General features: G+C 35.7%; 1 protein-coding gene across 7 annotated transcripts in view; it reads right to left on the bottom strand.

The window, feature by feature from the left end:
• Positions 1 to 25,635, bottom strand: part of LOC141492535 (phosphatidylcholine translocator ABCB4) — a 112,898-nt gene that overhangs the window by 13,999 nt on the left and 73,264 nt on the right. For 5 of the 7 annotated variants that reach the window (XM_074192900.1, XM_074192903.1, XM_074192904.1 and 2 more), the window contains 8 exons: positions 24,828 to 24,974; positions 23,004 to 23,108; positions 21,726 to 21,803; positions 20,313 to 20,396; positions 16,047 to 16,250; positions 12,441 to 12,541; positions 8,227 to 8,367; positions 520 to 676 (listed from right to left, as the gene is read on the bottom strand). In XM_074192900.1, the coding sequence (XP_074049001.1) occupies positions 520 to 676; positions 8,227 to 8,367; positions 12,441 to 12,541; positions 16,047 to 16,250; positions 20,313 to 20,396; positions 21,726 to 21,803; positions 23,004 to 23,108; positions 24,828 to 24,974 (1,017 nt within the window). The remainder of the gene's footprint in view (positions 1 to 519; positions 677 to 8,226; positions 8,368 to 12,440; positions 12,542 to 16,046; positions 16,251 to 20,312; positions 20,397 to 21,725; positions 21,804 to 23,003; positions 23,109 to 24,827; positions 24,975 to 25,635) is intronic. The other 2 variants (XM_074192902.1, XM_074192907.1) reach the window with 2 other exon arrangements.

The following is a 25,635-nucleotide window of genomic DNA, read 5'->3' as shown; positions in this document are numbered from 1 at the left end:
CTGGACAATATTTGGTAACCTCTTCACATGCTTCTGAGGTTGCCTGTCTACCTTGATAATAAAGAAAACCTGTTTTGGGGACAAATTCACATGTTGTGGATATATTGCTTATGAATTTATTAGGAATGTAAACTAAATATGATAATGTTTAGTGTAAGGTGAACTAAATTTATAACAATATCTGGCAAATGTATTATCATTTTTAATTCTCATAAAAATTATATCAGGTGACAAGGTACAGTGGAAAGACCAATGAATTCAGTGTTAGACTAGGACCTGGGTTTGAATGTCAGTTTTACTAGCTGTGTGATTTTGGGCAAAACTTTCTTTGCCTTAGTTATAAAAGGACGAAATTGTCTTAAATGATCTCTAAGGTTCCTTTCAGGTCTAAATCCTATAGTCCTATGACTCTCTGATTAAAACTAGCAAAAGTATCACTGTGTTTCCAAATAAGAAGTCAATGTCTAGAAAACCAAACCAAAGCAAACATAAGTAATGGTTAAGCATTAGAGAACTTACAGGCTTCAGTCCTGCTTCACTGTAGCTGTCTATGAGAGGCAGTCTTTCGAACAACATAAATAAGTGGGCTGCTGATAACTTGGCTTTAGCATAGTCTGGAGCAAATGAACTAGCGTGTCCTAAGGCCATGGCCCCAAATACAATGGCAGAAAACACCCTGGAACAAGTATAGGTGGATAATGTCAGATGAGTCTTACAAACAGTTTTTCAAATTCTGTAGGACCAAACAAAGTTGATTTAGCTTGTAAAATCTCTACTCTTCCTACTTAAATTTATTAATATCCCCCAAATTCCCCATCTACAATGCCCCAATTCAGTTTTATGATTTTCCTTTACTATTCTATGTACACTATAATTCTCCCAAAAATAAAGAAATAAGAACAGTCTTGAATCTACTGAATTGTTTTTTTTCCTACCCACTTTCCTTTCCTTTAGTTCCCACTAATTTCTAAAGTGTATCTTTCTAATGTCTTTCATTTAATGATTAGAAAGTTACTTTTGAATTGGGAGAATTAGGTTCATTATCCAAAAAATTGGATTATTTATTGTGGACATTTATGGATGGGGAAATTGAATTACATAGTAGGTGGGTTTATGTTACAATCACATAGCCAACTGCTATCCTGCACTCAATTCTGATGGAGAAAGACAAACTGGTTGGTAAAGTGAAACAAAAAGAAAGAATCACTGGAGAAAGTGACCACATGGTCTTAGAATTCTTGATAGAAAAACGAAAGAGTGCTTCACATCTTCAGGTATGTTCCTTAAACTTTTGGAAAACAGATTTCAAAAAGTTAGCATAATGATAATTATGATCTCTATGGACAATGGCTACAAATGGAAAGATGTTTCAGAAAAGAATGGGAGGTTCTCCAGACATGAAATTCTGATAACACAATTGGAGAAGATGCTAATGAGGAAGGAAAGTGGAGAGACATCTCAAAAAAAATCAATGAGATTGAAGAGGGCCTTTTCCAATGAGCTCAGATTTTTAAAGAATGCATACAAATGAGGGGAAGGAGGACACAAAAGCAAGGATGATTATAAAAGAAAGACACAGAACTCTTAGAATAACAACATGAAGGTGGTGAATACCTTTGGACAAGACAAGACTTGCAAAAAATGATAATAAAAAGGGCATTTTAACCTATGTTTGAGGGAAAGAAACAAGGAAAGAAAAGGTCTCTTGCTTGAGGCAGATGAATGATGTAGTGGTAACAGGGAAAGTCAAATTTCTCTAATGCGATTTTATTTTAATCTTTGTATCAAAGAGAAGAATCTTCATGGTGAAAAGAGTAGACTGAAGTTCAAGAAAGGAGATGAGACAGTAATCAAATATATCTTAAAAACAAATAAATTTGATTCTAGGAGTTTAGAAAAACTTGATTGTAATCACTATATTAGTATATAGTGTTCTTTGAGGGTTACTATTAATTTTACTACTACTTTGAGGATTACTATACTACTAATTACTACTAATTTTAGTAATCTTTGAGGAATCATGGAGAACAGGAGAGATGTCAGAAGAATTCTGACTGGTAAATCTAATCATTTTTCCAAAAATGGCGAATCCCGGAAATTACTGACAGTAAATATTATCCAACGAAGCCCCTGGGGATTTGATTATTACCACTACAATCTACTAACTTCCTTTTTTTTTTGGTCATTTATCTCCATGATGATATTTTTAAATGTAACTTCTTGTGACCAAATCATGATTGGTAAGTAATATGATATAATCTACATTCAACCATGTATTTTGCCATTGTCTTTAGGATGATCTGCAATTTTTATTTCTCAGTTTCACATCCATATATCACGGATACAACAATATTTGTATGGAAAAGATAGGATTTTTTTTCAGGGATTGTTGAAAGTGTTATGCAATCTCCCAAATGATATCCATTTTGCAGTCTTCCTCCTATTTAGTATTGGGTTTAGGTCAGTGTCTTCAGCATCTGTCCAAGGTAAATATATTGTTGGACCCAATCTATGGGTTTTGCTTCCAATTTCACATCATGGTCTAAAGAAGAGAAAATTCTTTATCCACTTGACTTTTTCCATGTAGATAGTCGAGCCAAATTCTTTTAGAGATGTTGGTATTCATTTAGGATCCTCTTCAATCTATCACCTGTAAATAGGAACATCTACAGAACTATAGGAGTTCTTTCTGAGTCCCACCAGTTGCTGGAGCCTTCCCCTCTGAAATTACTTCTCTTATACCCTCTACATATCTATTTATACATTATCTCTCCCATTAGAATAGTTCCTGAGTTCAGAGTCCATGTTTTTACCTTCTTTGCATCCCCAGTGCTTAGCACAATGCTTATCATAGAAAAATGCCTTAAGAATGCTTATTGATTATTTGATTAACTATACAGAATTCCTTTCTCATTTGGGTTCTTTTCTCATGATAATCTCAGACACCTTTGGTAAATAGATATTTCCCTCTTCCATTCCTCTCTTGATTTTATTGGCTGAAACTATTTATGATTATATTTATTAAGAAATCTTAGATAATTTGAAACCCACATTAGGAGACACTTTATTGGATGACATTTAAAGCTGCATTTGGTCTATTATAGCCAACAAATTTTAAGTAGAGTGGTATCTTAAATTCCCCATAACTTTCAATCAATTGTGTAACTCTTAAACATGTCATCTTCTGTAGGACATGGTAGAAAAAAAGATTGCTTGTTTCTATTTCATGTTTTCATCAAGCAAGTCTTAGATATTTGTAAATAATCCCCTATTTTGTAAAGATGAGAAAGTAGGCAGATTAATCCAATCTGAACCATTGATTAGGATTCCAGTTGGTCTCCTCACTTCCACTATTCTTTAACTAAGTCATAATTCATGAGGCTACCAAAATAATCTTCCAAAGGCACAAATCTGACCCCAAACCTTCAATGACTCTCTATTGCCTCTGAGATAAAATGCATTCTTCAGCTTGGCATTTAAAGTCACTCACAATCTGGCTTAAAATGACATTTATAGCTTTATTACATAGTACTCTCCTTCCTTACTAGAACATTCCATGTTTTAGCCAAACTGACTTCTTGTTCTTCACACTTGTATTCTATCTTTTAATTTCCTTTGCTGAAATGTACTTTACTTTTTATCTTCCTTTTGAAACATTCTATTCCTTCAACATCAGACACCACTTCCTATGTGAAGACTTTCTTGAGCCCTTTCCATTGATAATGCTTTCTCTTGCCTCAAATGATCTTGTATTGATTTATCTGTGTCCATTTTGTAGAATACACATTCTTTGAGGACAGGGACTAGTTTTTGCATCCCCAAAAGCCTAGCTCTATGCCTTACATATGCTAGTTTCTTGATATATATATGATTGATTTAGTTGAAAATCTTGAGCATCATCCCTCAGTATCCTTTGGTCATTTCTGGCAGAGGTATCTTCAACATATACTTTGTTTAGTTCAGTTGTTTTATTTATGTTTTCTTTGGTATCATTTCTATTTCCTCATTTAGCACATTGAGAAATTGTAATTCTGAACAAATTTATTATAGAATTGTAAGGTTTTTCCATTAAAAATTTTTTTTTCCTTCTTCCAGTTTCACCTAAAATGTTTTGGGAACAAACTGACTTTATTGATCCTCACATCAATCTTTCAATAAATTCCCTTCTCTTTTCATCACTATTTACTGTTATATGCTGTTCATAATCTTTTACTATTCCTGTTTGTAAAATTTTGCAAACAACATTAAACTGTAAACTACTACTACCCTTGACTGCCATATTTTGCATACTCGGCAAGAAAAGAAAATATTTTCTGGTTGATGTGGTTTCTGTTCTTTTGGTTGTTTTCTTTATGTTACTTGAACTTAGGTAGGAAATGGAAAACTCACTGTCCAAGACTGTCTTTTATCCATTTTCTAACTTTTTTTTTGCATTAGTAGTTTTATATAAGATTTTCATTTCTTGATTTAAAGTAATATTTTCTAACATTTTTACCATTCTTCCCTTTGTCCACCTTTGCATTGATGTCATCAAATATTAGAAATATATATACACACATATATATTTAATTTGGAATTTTAAATATCAAGCTCTTCCTAGAATTTTAAAAATTATTTCCTGCAACAATTATTGATATACAATTTCCAATTATATAGAAATGGGTCTCTTTACTTATATTCATGTTAAAACCTGCCTGGATATGGATATGGCTTCAGAGAAAATCTGTGCCCAGGTTCAAGATCCTATGTGGATCTGTATACACTCAAAATCATATTTCATGAGCTCATGACTGATATATTTACTTTTTATTAAATAGCTAGAGGACACATTTTTTAAAACAAAAGGCATTTAATGAAATGGAAAAGTAATTCAAATAATAGTAGAAACTTTTCTTCATATACCTAGAGCACATTTTCTCACAAATACATAAGCCATCAATGGGAAGAGTGGACATGCCCAGGGAAAATGTGTGGGGGAATGTACACCCTGGCCAGAGTACATGCAAGGAAGGCACACATGTCAGGAATGCACATGATCACGAATCATGCATGAAGTCCACACACATAGTGAACAGGTGTGACCAGGGGACATGCATGAAGAGGCACACACCAGGAAGCCATGTGGCCAGGGACATGTGTGAGGCAAACACACATAGGGACACACATGTTGCCAGGGCAACTCACACCTCCAAAACTGTAGGGCTGCTGATGTCCTCTGGAGATATCATCATGAGATTCTAATTTCTTCTGGGTGGTTCATCTCTGTTAGGCTCTGCTGTTCTTGGAGTTGCTGTTGGGACCCTGCACAGGGTATGTGACTATAGAGCTTCTCTCTATGACCAGCTTCTGGGCTTCGTCTGTTCCAGGTCATGTAGTGGCTGTTCTGGTTCCTGTCTTCTAAGGTGCAGTGCCTAGAAAGCCTCTTCCTAATAACCTTAGGCGAATAGTTCTTTTTTAGTCTACGGCCAAAGATATAAGCCATCCCACGTACCTAGCTAAAAGGTCTTAAAGGAAAACTAGACAGTGTCTCTAGACTAAAGAATTTGTCTTAACTGCTTGGATTTGGTGGTATGTTGTGAGAAACTCAGACTCCGAAATCCACTTCACTATCAAGATCCTATGGATTTTGCCATGCAAATGAACAGCAAGAACAAAAAAAGACTAAATGGGGCTGCTTTGAGGTTATTGACCTGTATTTCAAATCTTTTATTACAAACTCCTGCCTCTCATATGTAAATGTGACTCCAAGGCTTTGAGTAACCCTATACTCATCATGAGCATTACAATGTGAGATGACCAAGTATCCAATGAAACCTACGATTAGGCCAACTCTACCTTATTTGCCTCTCCAAGAAAAATATTTGGGTCCTATTTCCATTTGGTTAACTTCTTTAAATCTTCTGGTTTTCATTTATAGATGAACTATCAATATTTATATGATTCAGTTTCATATGTCAATGTATTGGTCAATAGACAAGTTAACAATGTTGATATTGTATTAATCCAAAGTGAGTTCTTCCTCCAATGATGCAGATTTAAATCCATTCTTGCATTTTATAGCCAGTTTAAAACTTGGTGATTCTTAGCACCATTTGCCTTTTTTCTTGTAACTACAGACATCTCTCTCTAGAAATACCAAGACTTTACAAAGGACTAAGGCACATTTTATATTTTTTCCTTAATTTCATGGGTTGGCATGACCAAATAACACTAAGTAGTTAGCCTATTTATAATGAGACTTTTCATACTTAGCTGACCTATCTGGACAACAAACACAATGTCCCATTTGAATTGTACCCAAAGCCTTTCTAGCATGATAGAATCTGTTAGAACTTTTGTGGCACTACCCTTCAGGAAACAGAATTATTTATACAACATCTTTTTGTTTCAATTCCAAAAATACATAGTGTGACTCCATATAATAAGCTAATACATTTCAGTAAGGCTAAATAAATAGTATATCTTTTTATAAATGTATTTAGACACTCTTACATATTTCCTTAAAAGCACTGTTAAATTAACTCACAGTTATTTTTTTGCCATCAAACATTTTAGAAATATTAATAGGACAACCCCTGAGGAGGTCCTCGATATATTTTGATATTTTAAAAAAGCGATCTTAGTATTTGAAAAAAAGGAGCCACAGAACTAAAAGGAACTCTCTAGAGGCACTCTGCTCAGTAATCTTCTTAGCTCTGGCCTGTTTGACTGTTTTACTATTATCTCAATAATAACAGCAATACTTAACAATAATAGTAATACTCATATAGCATTTTGAAGTTTGCAAATCCCACTCTCTCATTTGTTCCTCAGGACAGCTCAAGGAGGTAAGTACCATAGGCGTTATGATCTCCTTTTTTTTTTTAAATGAAGGAAATAAGGCTCAGAAAAGCTAAATAACTTTCCCAGAAAATGTTAGAGGCAAAATCAGAACCTATATCGCTAATGACTCCAAATCCAGTACTTTCATCACTCTCTGTATCACACTATTGTACTGATCAAATTTACTAAAGACACAAAAGAGAAAGAGAGCGAAAACAACAACAGAATTAGTATCCAAAAGGTTCTTAACAGATTGGAGTGATGAACTCAAAACTAATAGGAAGAGATACAAATGTCCTTCAGGCAAAGAAACTTTACACAACTTTAAAACTGTAGGGAGGAAAAGACCTACAATAATAGTAGCTAATATGGAAAAAGACTTGGACATAGATGTTGGATGAATGCAGTCTACTGTGAATTAGTGGATCCTAAAAAACTAGTGTTATCTTAATGAAGAGAAGGCCAGTGTCTAGAACAAAGGAGGCAGTGGTTCCATTGGTACCTCTTGTCTGTCCATTTGAAAGTAGTAAAGGTAAAGAAAAATTAGAGCATGTGTATAGGATCTAGGCAGGACCCAAAGCCATGTCACATAAGGAATAGTTGAAAGAATTGGTGACATTTGGTCTGCAAACAAAATTCTTTAAGGGAAGATGGCTGTCAATACATCAAAGATGACTGTGTTGATATGGTCATTTCCAGCTACTCATATTTTTAATTCTTTAAATTTTTGAATTCTTTAGCATTGAGACTAATAACTATCAGAAATGGGATTGCAATTAAATATTCCTGATGCCAAATCCAGAATGCTCTCTACTATTACATTTTGTTTCTGCTTCTCTTAGCATCTGGATCTGGGGAAAAGGGGTAAGGCAGGACAAGAAGGTAGACATGGTAGCAGTACTTGATATCTATCTTCAAACATCCAAAAGATTGTCATCCATAAGGGGATTAGACTACTGCATAGTTCCAGAGAGCAGAACTAGGATCAAAGGGTAGAAGTTGTAGGACAGTTGATCTCAATTCAATGTGTGAAAGAACTTTTTAACCAAACCACTCCATGTTGGAGTGAGTTATCTTGGAGTCAGAAAGTTTGTATAAGGGATTTTTGTAGGGAGATTTGGACAGAAAATTGAACTATGATCTACTCTAAGACCCCCTTTTATCTCTAAGATTTCATGGACCCTAACTTACAAATTGTGATTTCTTTTATATTTTCTCCCCAAAATAATAATAACAACCATTATAGCAAAAGACTTCCTTTTTTATTTAAAAACTCCTTTGATTGAAGTGATTCTTACCAAAGATCCTCTCTATTTACAAAAGAAAAATGTCTACAACTGAGATAGCAGTACTCTCTTAAACTTTGGTACAGAATAGCCTAAAAGAAATTTTAAAGATACTCACAGAATAACATCTCGAAAACGCATGTGTCCATTCACTATTAGATAAGCACCAAATCGAAAACAACCCGCATAGGAAAAATACATAAAAGCCTGGGAAATGCTAAAAGTGATTCCATAGATGTGGGCTTTTCGCACAGAATTTCTGAAAAGAAAGACCAAAAAAGTTTGTTTATAACAATTACCTCATTTTTTATTTCTTAACAAGATCATATAAAGATTCAAAATTTGAGGGACTCTTATTTGAATTCTGGTCCTGCTACAAACTAGCTGTGAAGCTAAATAAATCAGCTAACTTCTCTGGCCCTCATTCTCTTCATCTATAAAATGAAAGGACTGGACTAGATGATCTCCAATTTGATTTCCAGTTTTAAACTGACAAACTTTTAGGTACATTCCAGTTCTAAATACTTCTCCAACTTATCTTGGACTAGAGAGATCCCTTTTAGCTCTAGCTCTATGACCCTGTGAAACACTGAAGGCCGACCTAGTTAGAAATATCAACTGAGATTCAGTAATCCTAATATATGGCAGGGGGGGAAAACCCAAACAAAAACCAAAAAGGTAATGTCAAGTTTAGGTCTAAAGTTTAATTCCTATGACTGTATGGACTTCTTGACTCAAACATCTACAGATTTTCTTTTCAAAATCGATGTCTTAGGGGCAGCTAGGTGGCGCAGTGGATAAAGCACTAGCCCTGGAGTCAGGAGTACCTGGGTTCAAATGCAATCTCAGACACTTAATAATTACCTAGCTGTGTGGCCTTGGGCAAGCCACTTAACCCCATTTGCCTTGCAAAAAAAAAAAACTAAAAAAATCAATGTCTTAAAGATACAAATATCAAACCACAGATGTATGTATAGCCATTAACTAGTCCCTCACATTTTGAATCTTTATATTATCTTGTTAAGGAATAAAAATGAATCAATGAGAAGTCGACACTTTGTACTATATAGTTTATAAATTAATAGTCTAAAAATTAAAAGCACCCATTAATTTATAAACTTTAAAGAATCATATAAGGATGAGATGTTTTAAATCCTGGAACATGCTTTGGGTCAACATAATAGTGCAAAAGTGTCAATTTCTCATTGCACCATAATTGTCCTGGAATCTCAGTCAAACTAGAATATGGGTGTAATTTTGAAGATCTAATTTCAAATAGACATTTGAAAAAATCTGCAGGCATTCTCAATAAAAGAGATAATAAATTGTCACCATAATGATGCCATCCTCATAACTAAGGAAGAGTATTTAGGAACCTTAGTAACTGAAGTTCCCTATTGATTGTGGTTTGTGTTCAGCTATTTTATTATGGATGAAGAGCTCTTAATCTTTTCCATGCCATAAACCCCTTTGGTAATTTAATGATGCCTTCAGACCCCTTCTCAGAATAATGTTTTTAAATACATGAAATAAATTGAGATAATAAAAAATAAAATGAGATCATATTTGTAAAGCATGTAGCAGAGGTCTTGGCCCAAAGAAGGAGCTTAAAAATGCTCATTTTCTTGCATATCTAGGATTTCAAAAGGAAATGAATTATATAGAAATATAGTTATCAAAATAAAAAAAAAACAGGTTGCCCATCCCCCAGATTAAGAACATCTTTTCTAGATTACAAACTCCTTAAAGGCAAGGATTGCCATTAAAAAAATTACATATTAACATTTTCTCCTTTATTTTATCTTACTTTTGGAAGTATGCTTATTTATTATTATTATTATTATTATTATTATTATTATTTTTCACATTACTGCAATAGTCTTGTAAAAGTAAACATAATCTCCTTTTCCCCGACAAAGATAGAAAAACTTCAAGAAAAATAAAGTGAAAGGGGAAAAAAGTGTGCATCAGTCTATATTCAGACATCATCAGCTCTCTCTTTGGGATGCATCATATTTTTAAAAAGTCCATCAGGGAAATTGCTTCAATATTTTTCCCACAGTTGCTATTGCTAGCTGTATTTCCCTCCATCCTATTCCTCCCCACCCCCATTTATTCTATTCTCTCTCTCTCCTTTCATCCTGTCCCTCCACAAAAGTGTATTTATATGACTAACCTTACGATTTTCCCTCTCTTCTATCTCCTACAACTCCCCTTCCCACCCCTGTCCCTTTTCTCCCATTGCTTTTCCCTCCTTTTTCCCCTCTAAGGTAAGATAGATTTCTATATCCTATTGAGGGTACATATTATTTCCTCTCTGAGCCATTTCTGATGAGAATGAAGGCTCACTTAAGGAATTGCAGTTTTTTAAAAAAAAAAATTATAATTTCCTCATCAACCAGCACTATATTTTACATGCAGTAATTATCAAATATTTGATGAATTGAACTATTTAATGTATAAAAATAAGCTTTGGTAGAAGTGAGTGGAGTTTATAGCCTTCCTATTGACATATAGCATTAATAAGGAAAGCCTCTGGGAAATGTTCTGATTTCAAAAAAGAGGACAAAGGTAAATTGCAGGACTATATACTAGTAAGCTTAAATTCTTTCTTTTTTTTTGAACTGATTTTTTTTTTTAGGTTTTTGTAAGGCAAACGGGGTTAAGTGGCTTGCCCAAGGCCACACGGCTAGGTAATTATTAAGTGTCTGAGACCGGATTTGAACCCAGGTACTCCTGACTCCAGGGCCGGTGCTTTATCCACTGCGCCACCTAGCTGCCCCAGCTTAAATTATTTCTGAAAAATTTTAGAACTCATTATTTCAAAGACAACTTGAGAAACAATGATTGCAAAAAATTCTTCATAACTTCATCATAAACAAGCTTTCAGTTATTTTCAACTGTGTTCAACTCTTCATGACCCCATTTGGGCTTTTCTTGGTAAAGATAGTAGAGTGATTTGACATTTCCTGTCCAGCTCATTTTACAGATAAGGAAACCAAGGCAAACAGCATTAAGTGACTTGTCCAGGGTGGCAGCTACAAAATACCTGAGGTCAGATTTGAACTCACAAAGATAACTTTTGGGGCGGCTAGGTGGCGCAGTGGATAAAGCACCGGCCCTGGAGTCAGGAGTACCTGGGTTCATATCCGGTCTCAGACACTTAATAATTGCCTAGCCTTGGGCAAGCCACTTAACCCTGTTTGCCTGGCAAAAACCTTAACAAAAAAAAGATAAGTTTTATGACTCCGGGTCTGGTACTCTATCCACTGTGCCATCCTAGCTGCTCCTGGAACAAGTCATATCAGTTTGTGGGTTTTTTTTAAGATGTGTCTAGTTCAATAATTTAGGCAAAGCTACAAATATATTTGCCAGAAAACCTCTTCTATTCCCTATCTGCTAAAGACTCCTCCTGGATTTGCATTCATAGCACTTTGTGCCTCCCTCATTTTAATTTTTATGAGACTATTTATATACTTATCCCTTTTAGTAAATAATAAATTATTTGGGAAAATGACCTTTACCACTCCTTATTAATAAAGTTTTGCCTTTGTCTGTGGTTGCCAGTAATAAGTGCTTGATGAATGAATGAATGAATTGTTCATTTAAACTGATATCTAAACCTTGGCATCTCTGCAGCTCTAATGATTTAGAGTCATTCTTTTCCTATAGGATGAAAAATATAAATTTGTCAAAGAACTCAAGCCACCTTTGGTGAAGTCTGCTTAATTAAAATAAATCTGTCCAGTTATCTGATGTTAATTTATGCTCTGAATTGCCCAGATGGAATATATAAACTATCCAAACTAAAAACCAAATAATTATTCAGTTCTCTGCTGCCTCTTGATTATAGGAAGCTAATTTTACTGATATTTTTATATTACATTTCAGGATTTAGTTTGATATAGCACTTTCCTTGCAATTACTTTGTGAGCCAGGGAATGCAAATGTTTTTATCACTATTTTACCCAAGGAGCAAACTGAGGCTTGGAAAGGTTAAGCTTTTTATCTAAGATCAAATGACTAGTAAGTAGCAGGGGTAGAGGTAGGTCTCAATCCTGGATTTCTTGAGTAGGAATCCACAACTCTTGCTTTCATTACAATATCTCCTGTTACATTTTTTTAAAAAGATCTTTTAAAAATCTACCTGTTAAAAAAATAAAAAACAAAGCAAAACAAAAAAATCTACCTGTTTATATAATGCCTTTGCATCTTTATCACTACTACACTGTTTGAAGAAATATAATCTTCAGTATTTCAAGGTCATTAATTCAATATTGAATCACCCCTTTTAAAGTAAAGCTTAAACACTGACTTGTGTTTATTTATTACCTGTAGGGCCCATTCAAATTTTCTCCATACATTGATTCAAATTTCCTTTCTTGAGTCAAGGACACAACTGTCCTTATGTTGTCTATTGCCTCCGTTGCAATCTGTAACACAGACCAGATTCTCATTAAAAGAAAATCTAACGTCACCATAATAGATTGTATTGAATTCCAAATTATTAATACTAGTCAGTACCTGTGATTTTATAGAGCACTCCAGATAAAAGGACTCTCACACTCATACAGACAAATAATTGTGAGAGCTCCCTAGGACTTTGAGAGGTTAACTGACTTAGACACAGTCTCCAAAGCTAATATTAATCAGAGGCAGTAAATGAATATAGGTCTACCCTACTCCAAAGCTGACCCTTTGCCCACTACACCATACTGTTTTTTAATGAATGTTATAGTAATATAAAATTGATAGCTTTATTATTTTACTATCATATTAATATTTTAACAAGTCAAAGATCTATTATTTCATTAGTGAGGGAACTCGTTTTTCCAAATGTAGTCTACAACCTATCTAAGCCTTAGTAGAGAAGTCTTAGGTTAAGAGAAAACACCCCCAGGCCATACAGCCAGATGAGACCAAAACTGGGAGAGCAAGGCTAAAGTATCAGCAGTCTAGATCATGCAGTCTAGTCCTTGTGGGGAGAAGATGATCAGTTCAATTAATTCAATTTAACTAATTCACTTGGTAGTGCAGTAAAATGAATTTTCGCCTTGGAGTTAGTAGCTTGAATTGCAATCCTGGCTCTATTAGGTGGGGGACTTAATCATCACTAGTAAAAGGGGATTAATAATATATGAACTGGGTGGGCTCTCGGGGGTCTAAATAAATAATATATAAAAAGTGCTTCATTTTACATCTACAGAAACTATGCCCAGAAAATCTAAACCATTTGCCCATGGTGAGGAAGTATGAGAGGTGACATTTGAACCCCAATCCTTTGATTTTAGATAGGACAATGGATGGTGTGCTGGGTTTGGTGTCAGGAAGAGCTAAATTCAAGTCCTACCTCAGATAGTTACTAGTTGTGTGACCCTAAGCAAGTAACTTAACCCTCTTTGCCTCAGTTTCCTGAGTTGGAGAAAGAAATGACAAACCACTCCAGTATTTTTGCCAAGAAAGTCTCCAGTAGGGTCACAAAGAATCAGACATGACTGGACAACAGCAACAACATTTAATATAGTGCTTTAAGATTTACACAATATTTTCTATATATTCTCTCATTTTATCTAACCCAGTATAACCCCAAGAGATAAGGTATTATAATCCCTATTTTTCAGATGAAACTGAGGCATAGAGAACCAAGATCACATAGTAGGTATCTGAAGCAGGATTCAAACTCAGGTCTTCCTGCCTCCAAGTCTAATGCTCTGTCTAGTACTAACAGATAACACTATTATTAAGAGTTAATACTAATTAGTAGTAGTAGTAGTAGTAGTAGTAGTAGTAGTAGTAGTAGTAGTTTTTAAAAACATAGATTTTAGGGTTTTGACAATAATTCTTGTTATGCATTTGTTTTCTGGTTTACACCCAAAGGCTGAAAACTTTTATTCAAGCTAGTTTTCAATGTTTAGCAAAAGTATGAAAGACTTAAAAAAAACTGGCATGGATAAAAAGAGGCACCCAATTTACACAGCTACAATTATTTATCATGATTCAGGCCTAGACCAGTTTATGATACTACATAGAAGCCACCTGGAGTCAGAAAGCACATTATCACTTTATGACTCTGGACAAACAAATCACAACCTCTTAGTTCCTCAGATCACACTTAAGACTATTAAGTTACAAAAAAATTGATGGCCTAAAATAGATGATTGGAAATTCTCCATGGTGATGAAATCACAGATTCACAGTCTAAAAATCAAAATTCAAGCCAAACCACAAATTTGAATTCTGGAGTTTGCAGATCAATTAAGAATGCTATATTACAGAAGAGTGACTTTCAGGAGACAGAGGAGGAAGCCCCTGACATTGGACTGGTCCTGATTTTATCAGTAGCCGTTCATCAGGTAAAAATTTGACTAGCTGATACTTTGAGTTTTGAAAGTCTTATAACTATTCCTATGTATTTGGGTTGGTTATTTTTCACCAGTAGAAAAACCCATCATATTCTCTTCAGGTCACTACAATGGTAGCCAGGAACTCCATCCCTGGACAGCATTCTTTATTCTTGATGGATTCCAGGACAGTTAACCTCCAAATTGTCTGTTGGCTAGGTCTTTTCACTTCTCTGGGAATTCCTGAAAATGGCTTCACTTATTTATAAGTACTAGTCTTCTGATCTTTTCCCAGGGGATTACTCTATGAAGTTCAACTACCTTAGATACATATGCCTTTAAGAGCCTCCTGTGAAAGCCCCAGCCTAATAGAGGCTTGTCTTAATCAGAATCCAATTATCTGTCATTTTTCATCTTTTCTATCTTCTTCCACTGATCAGAATTTTAAAAGCCTCTTCCAGACTTGCTTTCAGAGTCTAGGAGCCCTGGTCCTTGGCCACTTTCCTATGCCTTCCTACTTTAGGGGTTTTCTTTCCTTCTTCATCTCTTTGATGCCATTTCCTTGCTGTCACTCATAGGATTCTTCCCTTCTTGTAATCAGATTCAGCATATCTCCCCCATTCTCAGATCCCCTTCAGGATTCAATTCAATAACTATTGGTTAATTGTTTACAATGTGCTGGATACAGACTAGATGAAATGGTACAATTAAGACCTCAGAAGATTCAACTTTTGTCTGATTTGTTCTATGGGAGGTTGATCGATTGCCCCTACTAGAGTCAAATCAACCCTTTACTTCACACTGTGTGTGTGTGTGTGTGTGTGTGTGTGTGTGTGTGTGTGTGTGTATGTATGTATGCATGCATTTATATGTCTGTATATGTGTTTATAGATGCATATACACACATAACACACACCTCCAAACCATACAGAAATATAGGATATTTATGGAGAGGGGACCTGGGTTCAAATCCCAATTTTAACACATGCAAATCATGTGACTGAGGGACTTTGGCCAAAACTTAATCACTTGGGGTTCTTCAGCATTTCTCTAAGATTAATATGCAGAAAAAGGACTGACATGAATGGATAGAAGAAGTTCCCCTTTGAAACTGTACATTAGTGAAGTGACAGATCCAAGTTCCTAGACTAACTCCAACAGTGCTACAGGTACATTTGATTATATAACATCTAAGTGTTGACAAAAAGAGTATCATAAAAATGATACCATTTAAGTAACACCATCCACTGGAGAAGATGAAGAAGAGAAATCCATCCAAGAATTCAATATGATCCTCTGTATTAAATCAACATATACTACAGTACAGTTCAACGGTGGGAATTGGTAAGTATAGTAAACTATATATTTGAAAAAGTATCTCAGGAATAAGGAATAAAAGTGTCAGAGATTGTGGACTACTCAGAAGTCTCATACGCATACATTTCTTCAGTAACTTGATTACAATAAATAATATCATTCAAAGTCATGGATTGTAAGCTACATAAATTATAATCAGGCATAATAGACAATTGCCAAGACTCCTTGTCAAAGTTTCCAAAAGAGATTGTACATTCAAATGAACCTTTATCAGACTCACCTTTCCAGCAGCTTCCAGTTCCTTCTTGTCTCTTTTAGCATTCCCAGCCAACATTTTCATCTCAATGATTCCTGATACAGCAATGATGGGAACAACTGATAATAGCAAAAGGGTTAGTTGCCAACCGTATACAAATGATATGATTATCCCAGTCCCAAGGTTTGCTGTATTCTGAGCAATCAAAGCCAGCCTGCTACCTGTGGCCTGAAAAGGAAAGAAGGAAGCATCATGTTCCATGTTCCAAGCAAATGAATTTATTCACTGATGCATTCACTAAGCATTTCCTAAGCCCCCAAAATACTTGTCAGATACTGGATGCAAAGATACACAAAGACAAAAGAAAAAAGCAAAATATGCTCTGCCTTCAAGGAATGAACATCCTACTCAGGGAAGATAGCATGGACACAGGTAAGTAAGTCTAAAACATAGACTATAATATAAGTTAAATAAATATAAGATCTAATTAAGCTATAATATAAAAAAATTAGAGATGATCATTCAAATAAGTTCAAAGTAATTTCAGGTGTGGAAGATCACAGGTGGGTGGAGAGCTCCAGCAATTGTGGACATCAGGAAGGGTTGCATGTAGGAAAAGACATTTGAGCTAAGTCATAAAGTAAAAAGAGCTGCTAAGAGGCAGAAAAAAGGGGCCACATTCTAGGTATGAATAACAATTGATGAAATGGCATGGTGAAATGGCATGGTTTGTCTTTAAAGAGAATAAGTAAAACCAGTTTAACTAGCTAGTGTGTATGTAGTGGGAGGAGATGGAGGAATAATCTATGTTTAGATCAGAAAGTTAGGTTGAAAGTTACAATGAAGCTCTCTAAATAATAAATCATGTATTTTATCTTTGGAGGCAATAGGCTATTGGAGATACAGGGTAGTGAGGGTAGAGCAATGGAGAGAGCAAAAGGTCTATAGTCAGGAAAATGAGAGTTCAAACATGACCTTAGACACTTACAAGCTGGGTGACTCTAGGCAAATCAAACTGTTTGCCTCACTTATCTCATCTGTAAAATGAGCAGTGCTGTTACAAGGCTCAGATGAGACAATATTTATAAAACAGTTAGTTTACATTAACACTACATAAATATTAGCTCTTACTAGTTATTTTTATTCTCAAGCAGGGGAGGGACATGATTATAAACCTGTGCTTTAGGAATACCAAATTGGAAGCTTTGGGGAGGAGAGATTAGAGAAGAAAGAGAATAGGTACTGGGGGTTGACTTGGAGACTGCTCTAATAATACTTCAAGCAAGGTGATGATGGGTGTGAATGGAGAGAAGGTGAGGAATATGAAGGACATTGATGTTTTGTCTCTTCAGTTGTGTCTGACCCTTCTTGATTCCATTTGGCGTTTTCTTTGCCATTTCCCTTCTAGCTCATTTTTACAAATGAGGAAAATGAGACAAACAGCATTAAGTGACTTGCCCCGGGGGTTAGACAGCAAGAGTCTCAGACTAGATTTGAATTCATGAAGATGAGTCTCCAGATTCCAGACCCAGCACTCTATGTACTATGACATCACCAAGCTGCCCATGAAGGATTTAGAGGAACTAAACTCGGCAAAACACAGCAAATGACTGTATGGATTGGGGGAGGGGGAGGACAGATTAGGTAAAAGCCTGGAGGTTCAAAAATGGAATGAGCTGGAGATGACCGTGCATATGAGGAGATAGATGTTTTATATCCCCTGAAGTTTGCTTTAATTTCTTAACAAACTGTTTTACTACATCATGGCTATCAGTAGCTCTGGTAGTTTCCTAATTCCTTAAATTTTCATTCTAATCTCTTGCCTCTCTTCTTATGAATGGGATGGAAAAGAAGTCAATATCTTCTATCAAAGGAATAAACCCAAATCTTGGAGTAGAATAACATCAAAGAATGTATCCTATTCAGTGAAGACCGTTCCTTCTATGACAAATGATGATGGATCGAGTCTCAGCTTGAGGGTCCACAATGATACAAAATCCACTACTTAGACAATGGAGGGGAACCCAGTCTATTTTTTGGATAACTCTAATCAATAGGAATATTTTCCTTGTCCTGTTTCTCATATGCTTCTGTGGATGGTCCAACATGGACATCTGAAGATAAGCAAAATATAGCTTTGAAATATTTGAGTCCATAAGCATGTGTTAGGTGTGATGCTAAGTGCTAAGAAAGGCAAAACTGTTGTACCAGCCCCAAAGAAGCTCCCAGTTTACAGGAGGGACACCAGGCAAATTATTCATTAATAAGTTACACATAGGATAGATTGAAGATAATCACCAAAGAGAAGGTATTGATATTCAGAGGGGAAAGTTTCCAGGAGGTAGTTTTTTAACTAAGACTTGAAGGACATAAGGAAAACCAAGAGGTAGAGAGATGAGGAGGGAGAGAATTCCAAAAATGAAGGGCAGTCAATGCATTGAGCTGGGAGCTGGGAATGTCTCATGCAAGAAATGGCCAAGAAACCAGTGTTATTGATTTAAGAGTATGTAGGGATATAAGGAGATTGGAAAGGTGGGGGGAAGGGAAAGGTTATGAAGGTTTTTGAATACGAGAGAATTTTATATTTGATCCTGAAGGTGACAGGAAACAATGGAATTTGCAGAATTGAAAGTGTCAGGGTCAAAGCTGTGCCCCAGGAAGATCACTTCCATAGCCGAGTAGAGAATAGATTAGGGTGAGGATAGACTTTGCAATAATGTAGTGTGAGGTGAGGGGGACCTTATGCTAGAAATGTGAAGGGATTTAAAATAGAATTTGGCAACAGATTAAAGAGTGGAAGATGGCACCTGTGTGACTGTCTAGGTTTGAGTATCTAGAAGGATGGGAATGACTGCAAAAATAATAAGGAAATGCCAAAGAGGGAAAGATTGAGGGGAAGGATAATCAATTCAGTTTTGTACTTGATTCATTTAAGAATATCTAGTTCAGTTTGCTTGGGGGCAGTGATTATTTTGCTCTTAATCTTTCCCCCTTTCTCCAGGCTAAACAGACAATACTCATTTACTTCAGTTAAATGTGGCGTGGTTTCCACTTTACTTAAGGATTTGCCTACTCTCCTTTGAACTGGTTTTGATTGGTCAAATTCTTTCTTAAGATGTAACAACTCACCACTTGCACAATACTTCAGAGTCCCTAGGACAGAAAACAAGGAACTACGATCTCATTTTGAACTCTGTATTATAATGAATGAAATATAAGCTTGCATTAAAATTTTTCATTTGTCACATCATCATACTGTTTGACTCATATTAATAATGATAAGATTTATTTAAAATTTTTATTTTCATTTTAATTCTATTATTATTATTATTATTTTAATATTATTATTTAAGGCTTGCAAAGGACTTTGGCTTTATATATGGTCATCTGATCCTTTGAACAACCCTGGGAGCTAGGTGATTGTATTATCCCCATTTTTCAGATGGGGAAACTGAGGCACCAAGAAGTTGTTAAGTGACTCATCCAAGTGACTAATATAGGATCACTTAGCTTGCAAGTGACTGAGCTATGATCTGAGATCAGGTCCTGACTCCACATCCAGGGTGATTTTCAGTTAGCTATCATGTTTAAGGTTTTCTTCATAGGAATTGTTTTCCAATCATTTCTTTTTTTTTTTTTTTAGGTTTTTGCAAGGCATATGGGATTAAGTGGCTTGCCCAAGGCCACACAGCTAGGTAATTATTAAGTGTCTGAGACCGGATTTGAACCCAGGTACTCCTGACTCCAAGGCCGGTGCTTTATCCACTACGCTACCTAACTGCCCCCCAATCATTTCTTTTCCATCTTGTGCAGCTGATTGTTTTTTCTTTTTTCTTTTTCAAAGCCAAATATGGGACTTTGTCTTTAGTCCAATTAAATGCCTCCCTTTTTGGAATTCACTGATTCTGATCCACTAGGAAGGCATTAATGGACTAAAAACATCCTACTGATTTAAAGGATTTTGCACAGTGTCAAGGGAAATTTATCCTGTATTACTCTGTATATGGCTTCCACTTACTTAGCTGTGTTACCTTCTCTTTCCCCAGTAGAATGTGAGCTCCTTGGGGGCAGGGAATGTTTCATTTTTTTACATGTATCCCCAAGCATCTAGAATTTTATAAATATTGATTGAATTAAATTAAAATAGCAAATATTAAAACATTCTTAGTTCAACATTCTATGAAAAGATAAAATGCTATATAATTCACCCACAAAGTGGCAGTTCTACTGCATTTCACTTTCCAGCTATATCAAAGGTTAGAATATGTCAGCAGAGAACAGGTTACATACTCCTTGGACTTGAGAAGCATCAGTTGCAAGTCTTGTCGAAAGTGCACCAGTACTGTTCTTAGGATCATCAAACCAACTCATGTCCTATAACAAAGCCAAACAATAGCCTTTAAATCTTGGAAAAAACTTCTTTTGGTTCTATCCTATGATTTCACTAGTGAAAGGAACCCTTAATGTGGACCTTCCTCCACTAATGAGGAAGGGCAATTCACCTATAACAGCATTTCAGAATATTACCTGGTGCACTGAAAGATTAAAGCCCACCAACACAAAGCCAGAATCTGGCAGAGGTAGGATTTGAATCCTGTCTTCCTGACCTGAAGAGTGGCAATTTATCCACTATATTGCCTCTACACTCTTGAAATAACGAAGAGATGCTTCCCACTGCCTAAACAACAACAAACAACAATAAAGCAACAATTCTCAACCCTTATCAGCAAGAACAGTGTGCATGTACTGTATGTACATGCTTCATTTGGACATGGAAGATTGTGATATTAAGTCTTGATCAAGCTCCCATTGCCATATATACCCTCAATGTTGACTTGTGAATGAGTGTAGCCATACTGAACATACTCCTTGGACTTGGGAAGTATCATTCTCAGGCAGAAGTTATACCAGAAGTTAGCTGTCCTGTTTTCAGAGGGAGAAGAACATTGAACTTGTAGCAATGAATTTGGCATCACAATTTTAACTATCTGTGTGACTTGGTCAAGTCATTTAACATTTTAGGCCTCAGTTTCTTCCTCTGTAAAATGAGAAGGCTGGACAGGATGGTTTCTAAGGTCCCTTTACACTAGATATTATGACCACTAAGAAAATGGTTGTTTCTAGTCCTGTAGTTCTTTTTTTGGTGTAGAACCTAGAGGTTGTATTCTAGAGTGGGGAGGAATAGGTAGTAAGGTGATTAGTTTGAAGAACTGAGCATTTTTTATCCAATGTGCTACTTCACTATGGTATTTTCGGTCATATATCTTTTTTTTTTAAGATTTTTGCAAGGCAAATGGGGTTAAGTGGCTTGCCCAAGGCCACACAACTAGGTATTAAGTGTCTGAGGCCAGATTTGAACTCAGGTACTCCTGACTCCAGGGCTGGTACTCTATCCACTGTGCCACCCAGCCATCCCTTAGGTCATATATCTTAATAAAACTTATTAAAACTCCAGGAGTACAAGACAGTTCTTGTCTTGAAAATGTTCATTTGAGTCTACCAAGTCCAGAGAATCCATTTGTCTCATTTTAATTTATACTTTCCTGTACACACACACACACACACACACTCACGCATCAACAGTATAAATCACCTAAGAGAGGTTATATTTGGGGTTATGTTAAATTTGTGTTGAAGGAGTCCTGGCCTCACTACACCCTTCTGCATGAATGTAACAGTAAATTTAAAAAACAAGAGAAATACCTGTCTTAGCATTGCCTTAAATGCCATGAACCGAAGCCTGGTCGTAAGGATCTCCCCTGCTTTCCCAAATGTGAAGCCCTGTTGGAGAAGAAAAGAAAAAGAGCACCATCATTATTTTCCATCTTCTCCAGACCTCAGGCATAAAAACTTCTCAGAAGCAAACACCTATGTATAATTTTCACCATCCAAGAGAATTCTGGTCCATTTTGGGATTTCTACTTTGCTTTTTAGAACTCTACCATCAGTAATGATCCAAATGAGTGAATATCCTAGAAGAGTTTCTAATTGCTCCTAATGGTGTTCAAATTGAGTAGTCATATATCTTTAGATCTCAACTGTAATAGAATCCTAGGCCCAGAGGAGATCTTGAAAGCTGTTGAATTGATAATCTTTTGAGGCTTGGTCACACCCAAATGTTTATTGTTGATTTTTTAAAAAGAGAGCTTTCTAGGTACGATTTTTAGTAAAAATAAGACAGGATGAGTCAGAAGTCAGAAAATAAGACAGGATGAGTCAGAGCCCCTGACACATATGGCTATGTGCCATTGTATAGTTCCTTAAGTACTCCAGGCAACTCTCTTAAGATAATAAATAGTAAAGTTCAGGAGTAAACTTCTGAGAACAATGTTTAGACCATGAGGAGTTTATTCACATTTTTTAAAGAAGTTATCCAATGACATTTATTTTCCTTAATTATTATTTCAAAAAATTGTTCTCTTTTTTTGTATTACTTTCATTCTCCAATATATCTCTTTTCCTTCAATGCCCTAGAGAGCCAACCCTTATAGGCTATTAATTAAAAAAAATCTTCAAAACTAATCAACAATCCACCAAGTCAGCTGTAACATTCAAAATTTTGTTCCCATTGTATCCTACAATGGAGAGAGGTACACTGTATGACTTCTGTTTTTATAGCATAACTATCTCTTTATAGAGCCATCACCTCCCAATACTGAATCCCTCTATTGTATCAATAAAATTAAGCAAAACCACCAAGAGACACACACACACACACACACACATACACACACACACACACACACACAAGTCCCCTTCCACCCACATCCCCATATCCCTACCCCTGTGAAAGGATGTATGCTTATTTATCTATTCTTTAGGACTAAGGCTGAACATTACAAATAATCAGAGCTTGTATCCAAACTGCATTTTGTGATTTCAGTTAGTCTGAAGGATTTGAAAGGGTCACTTGGTTTTACGGCTGGTCCATAATGGAATGTAGGTATTTGGAAGCAAAGTAAGAGATGGATGGGTACCCACCTGGAGGAAAAAAGTAAAGAAAGAAATAATCCCAAGCCCTAAAAACAGCAAGGAGAACATATTGCACTTCTGTTGCTTCACTTGATCATCACCTGGTCCAAAAATCTATAGAAGAGCAAGGAAAAAACCCATTTGGATTAAGTGACTTTCCCATTGTATTTTGTTTTTTTCTGCTCTAAACACCGGTTATTTGGAATGCTTTTTGAGAAACTAGACCCTTAAAAATCACAGTTTGATAAAAGATGGAGAGTTTGTTTAGGCCTGTGGATTCATTAGTGTAGAGAAAACTCCTGATGTAGACAGCTATCATGACGGCTGGGAAAAACCACTGAATTTGGAGTCAAAGGGTTTGGCTTCTGTTCTTTACTACCTGTGTGACTTTGGACAACCTTGGATAAGCTATTTCATGTCTCTAGGCCACAATTTCATAACCTGCAAAATGAGGGGTTGAATTTGATGGCCTTTAAAGACAGTGAGGAAACTTCTTCAATGGAGGCAAATCAGCAATCAACTTATTACTGTAGAGCAGAGTTGGGGAATTTCCAGCCTACATGGGACACATTGGTCTGGCTGGAGGCAGGGATTCAAAATTCAATAGAGCTATAGTAGCTTTATAGGGGTGAATTAAATGTTTGACCAAATATAACCTGTAAACGATGTTATAAATATCCAAATGGCTCTTGTCATACCCTTGCTATAAAGGCTTAGGGATTGCCTGGACCCCTTCAAGGTCAACTGACTTAGTTCTGACTGCAGAACATCAGTCAGAATATGTAGGAAGCTAGAGCTGATCCTAGGTCTTCTTGAGCCCCAAACTAGCACTCTATGCATTATACCAGATCATATGTCTAGTTCAAATCAATCTCATGTTATTTACTTAATCCAGGGTTATTCAATGTTATTCAAAGGTACTTTGTAAACCATAAAGTACTATATAAATAATAATATCTATTATCCTTATATAATAATGATTATTATTTATGGCATCCAGGTGACACAGTTGATGGGGTACTACATTTGAAGTTGGAAGGACCTGAGTTTCACTCCTGCCTCAGACACTTACTACTTGTGTGACACTGGATGAGCCACTTAATCTCTGTCTACATTAGCATCCTCATCCCCAAAATGGATGCTAATGAGATTCTATATAAAGCACTTTGCCAATCATAAAGTGCTTAAAAATGCTTGGTATGATGATGATGATGATGATGAATAACTTTCTATCATTCCAAAGTTCTATGAGCTTTATCAGCTCAAATTTTACCTTCTAGTGATTCTTTTAGTTGTTAGTTTGTCCCCCCAATTATTACCATATCTCATGTTTAATTATCTAAAAAAAAGTTATCTAGGATAAATCTAATCTATAATTTTTATGTAATTCTATCTATAATAAGTTTAATTATCTATGACAAGTATTTGTTAACCCTTAAAGCATTGTGTAAATACAAGCTTTCATTATTATTATTATTATTAATAATAATAACAATATTGATATGTTATATTGTTCCCCCTCTCCTCTCACAGAATATAAACTCATTGAGGGCAATGACTTTAATTTTCTGCCTTTAAATATCAAGTGGTTTGTATCTAGCATCTAGGTGTTAAATAAGTGTTCATATAAAATACTAATTTCAGTCTCTTCTCTATAGGGGCTTGGATTTGGCTTTGTTTTACTTGAAAACACTTTCCTCAAAAGGACAGAGATATAAAATCTTGTACTGGATCTAACAAAAGTTAACCAGTTACTTTCATTCAGTCATTAGGTCAATACTCAATTACTGAGGCTTGGATGAAAGACAATAAACTTCATATTTTCAGACTTACTGCTAACATCTCTGAGAATATTATCGAAAATGCTGGTTGTAAGGCCCCATTGACAATGGCACAGAGGGTTCCCACCACAAAATAAGGCCATTCCGTTTTATTCAGCTTCAGGACTTTGAAAAAAGATACTGGTGGCACATCAGGGTCCTAGAACACATAACAATCCAGAGAAATGATTATTTAACACACAAATGAGCATTCATATGCAAGGATCAACAATCAAAGAACAATGACTTGCTATGGAACAGGGACTTAAAATAGAGTTGAGAATATATGCAGCATAGGCATTCCTTTTTGGGGGGGAAGCATATAAAACAATGTAACCAGAACTATGATTTTATTGGGAAGGGAAATTCCTTATGAGGAATGTTCTCTGCCGATGCACTATTCTGCAAATTATGGTCTCAGAGATGTTGGTTGTGAGTTTTAAGGGATGAAATGACTTCCTCAGGGACACATAGATAATATGTTACAGAGGAAGATATTGAACTTGTTCTCCAGACTTCTCAGGCCAGGTCCCTTTCCTCCTCTCTCAACACTAACTCTCTATTAATTATAAAGTATACATGTGAAAAAGTTAATGAATTGGGCTCTCTTTCATTTTTCCTCTCTTCCCTACTCTCCTTTAAGGCATGGAGGAGCAAAGCATAAGGATAAGAGAAAAAGAGTAGGAAAAATAGTGATTTCCCAAAATGCTGAAGATACATCAACCAATTAGTACAGAGAGACTCTAAAGCAAAAACAACAGATTGTGGGGAGAAGTTAAAAAAGAGTGGGAGAAGAGGGAAATATATTTGCATTATTAAGC

This window comes from Macrotis lagotis, chromosome 7, assembly GCF_037893015.1.
Source record: "Macrotis lagotis isolate mMagLag1 chromosome 7, bilby.v1.9.chrom.fasta, whole genome shotgun sequence".
NCBI classification, from domain to species: Eukaryota; Metazoa; Chordata; class Mammalia; order Peramelemorphia; family Peramelidae; genus Macrotis; species Macrotis lagotis.
Note: the sequence above shows the minus strand (reverse complement) of the source record. Positions and strands in the feature narration are given on the sequence as shown.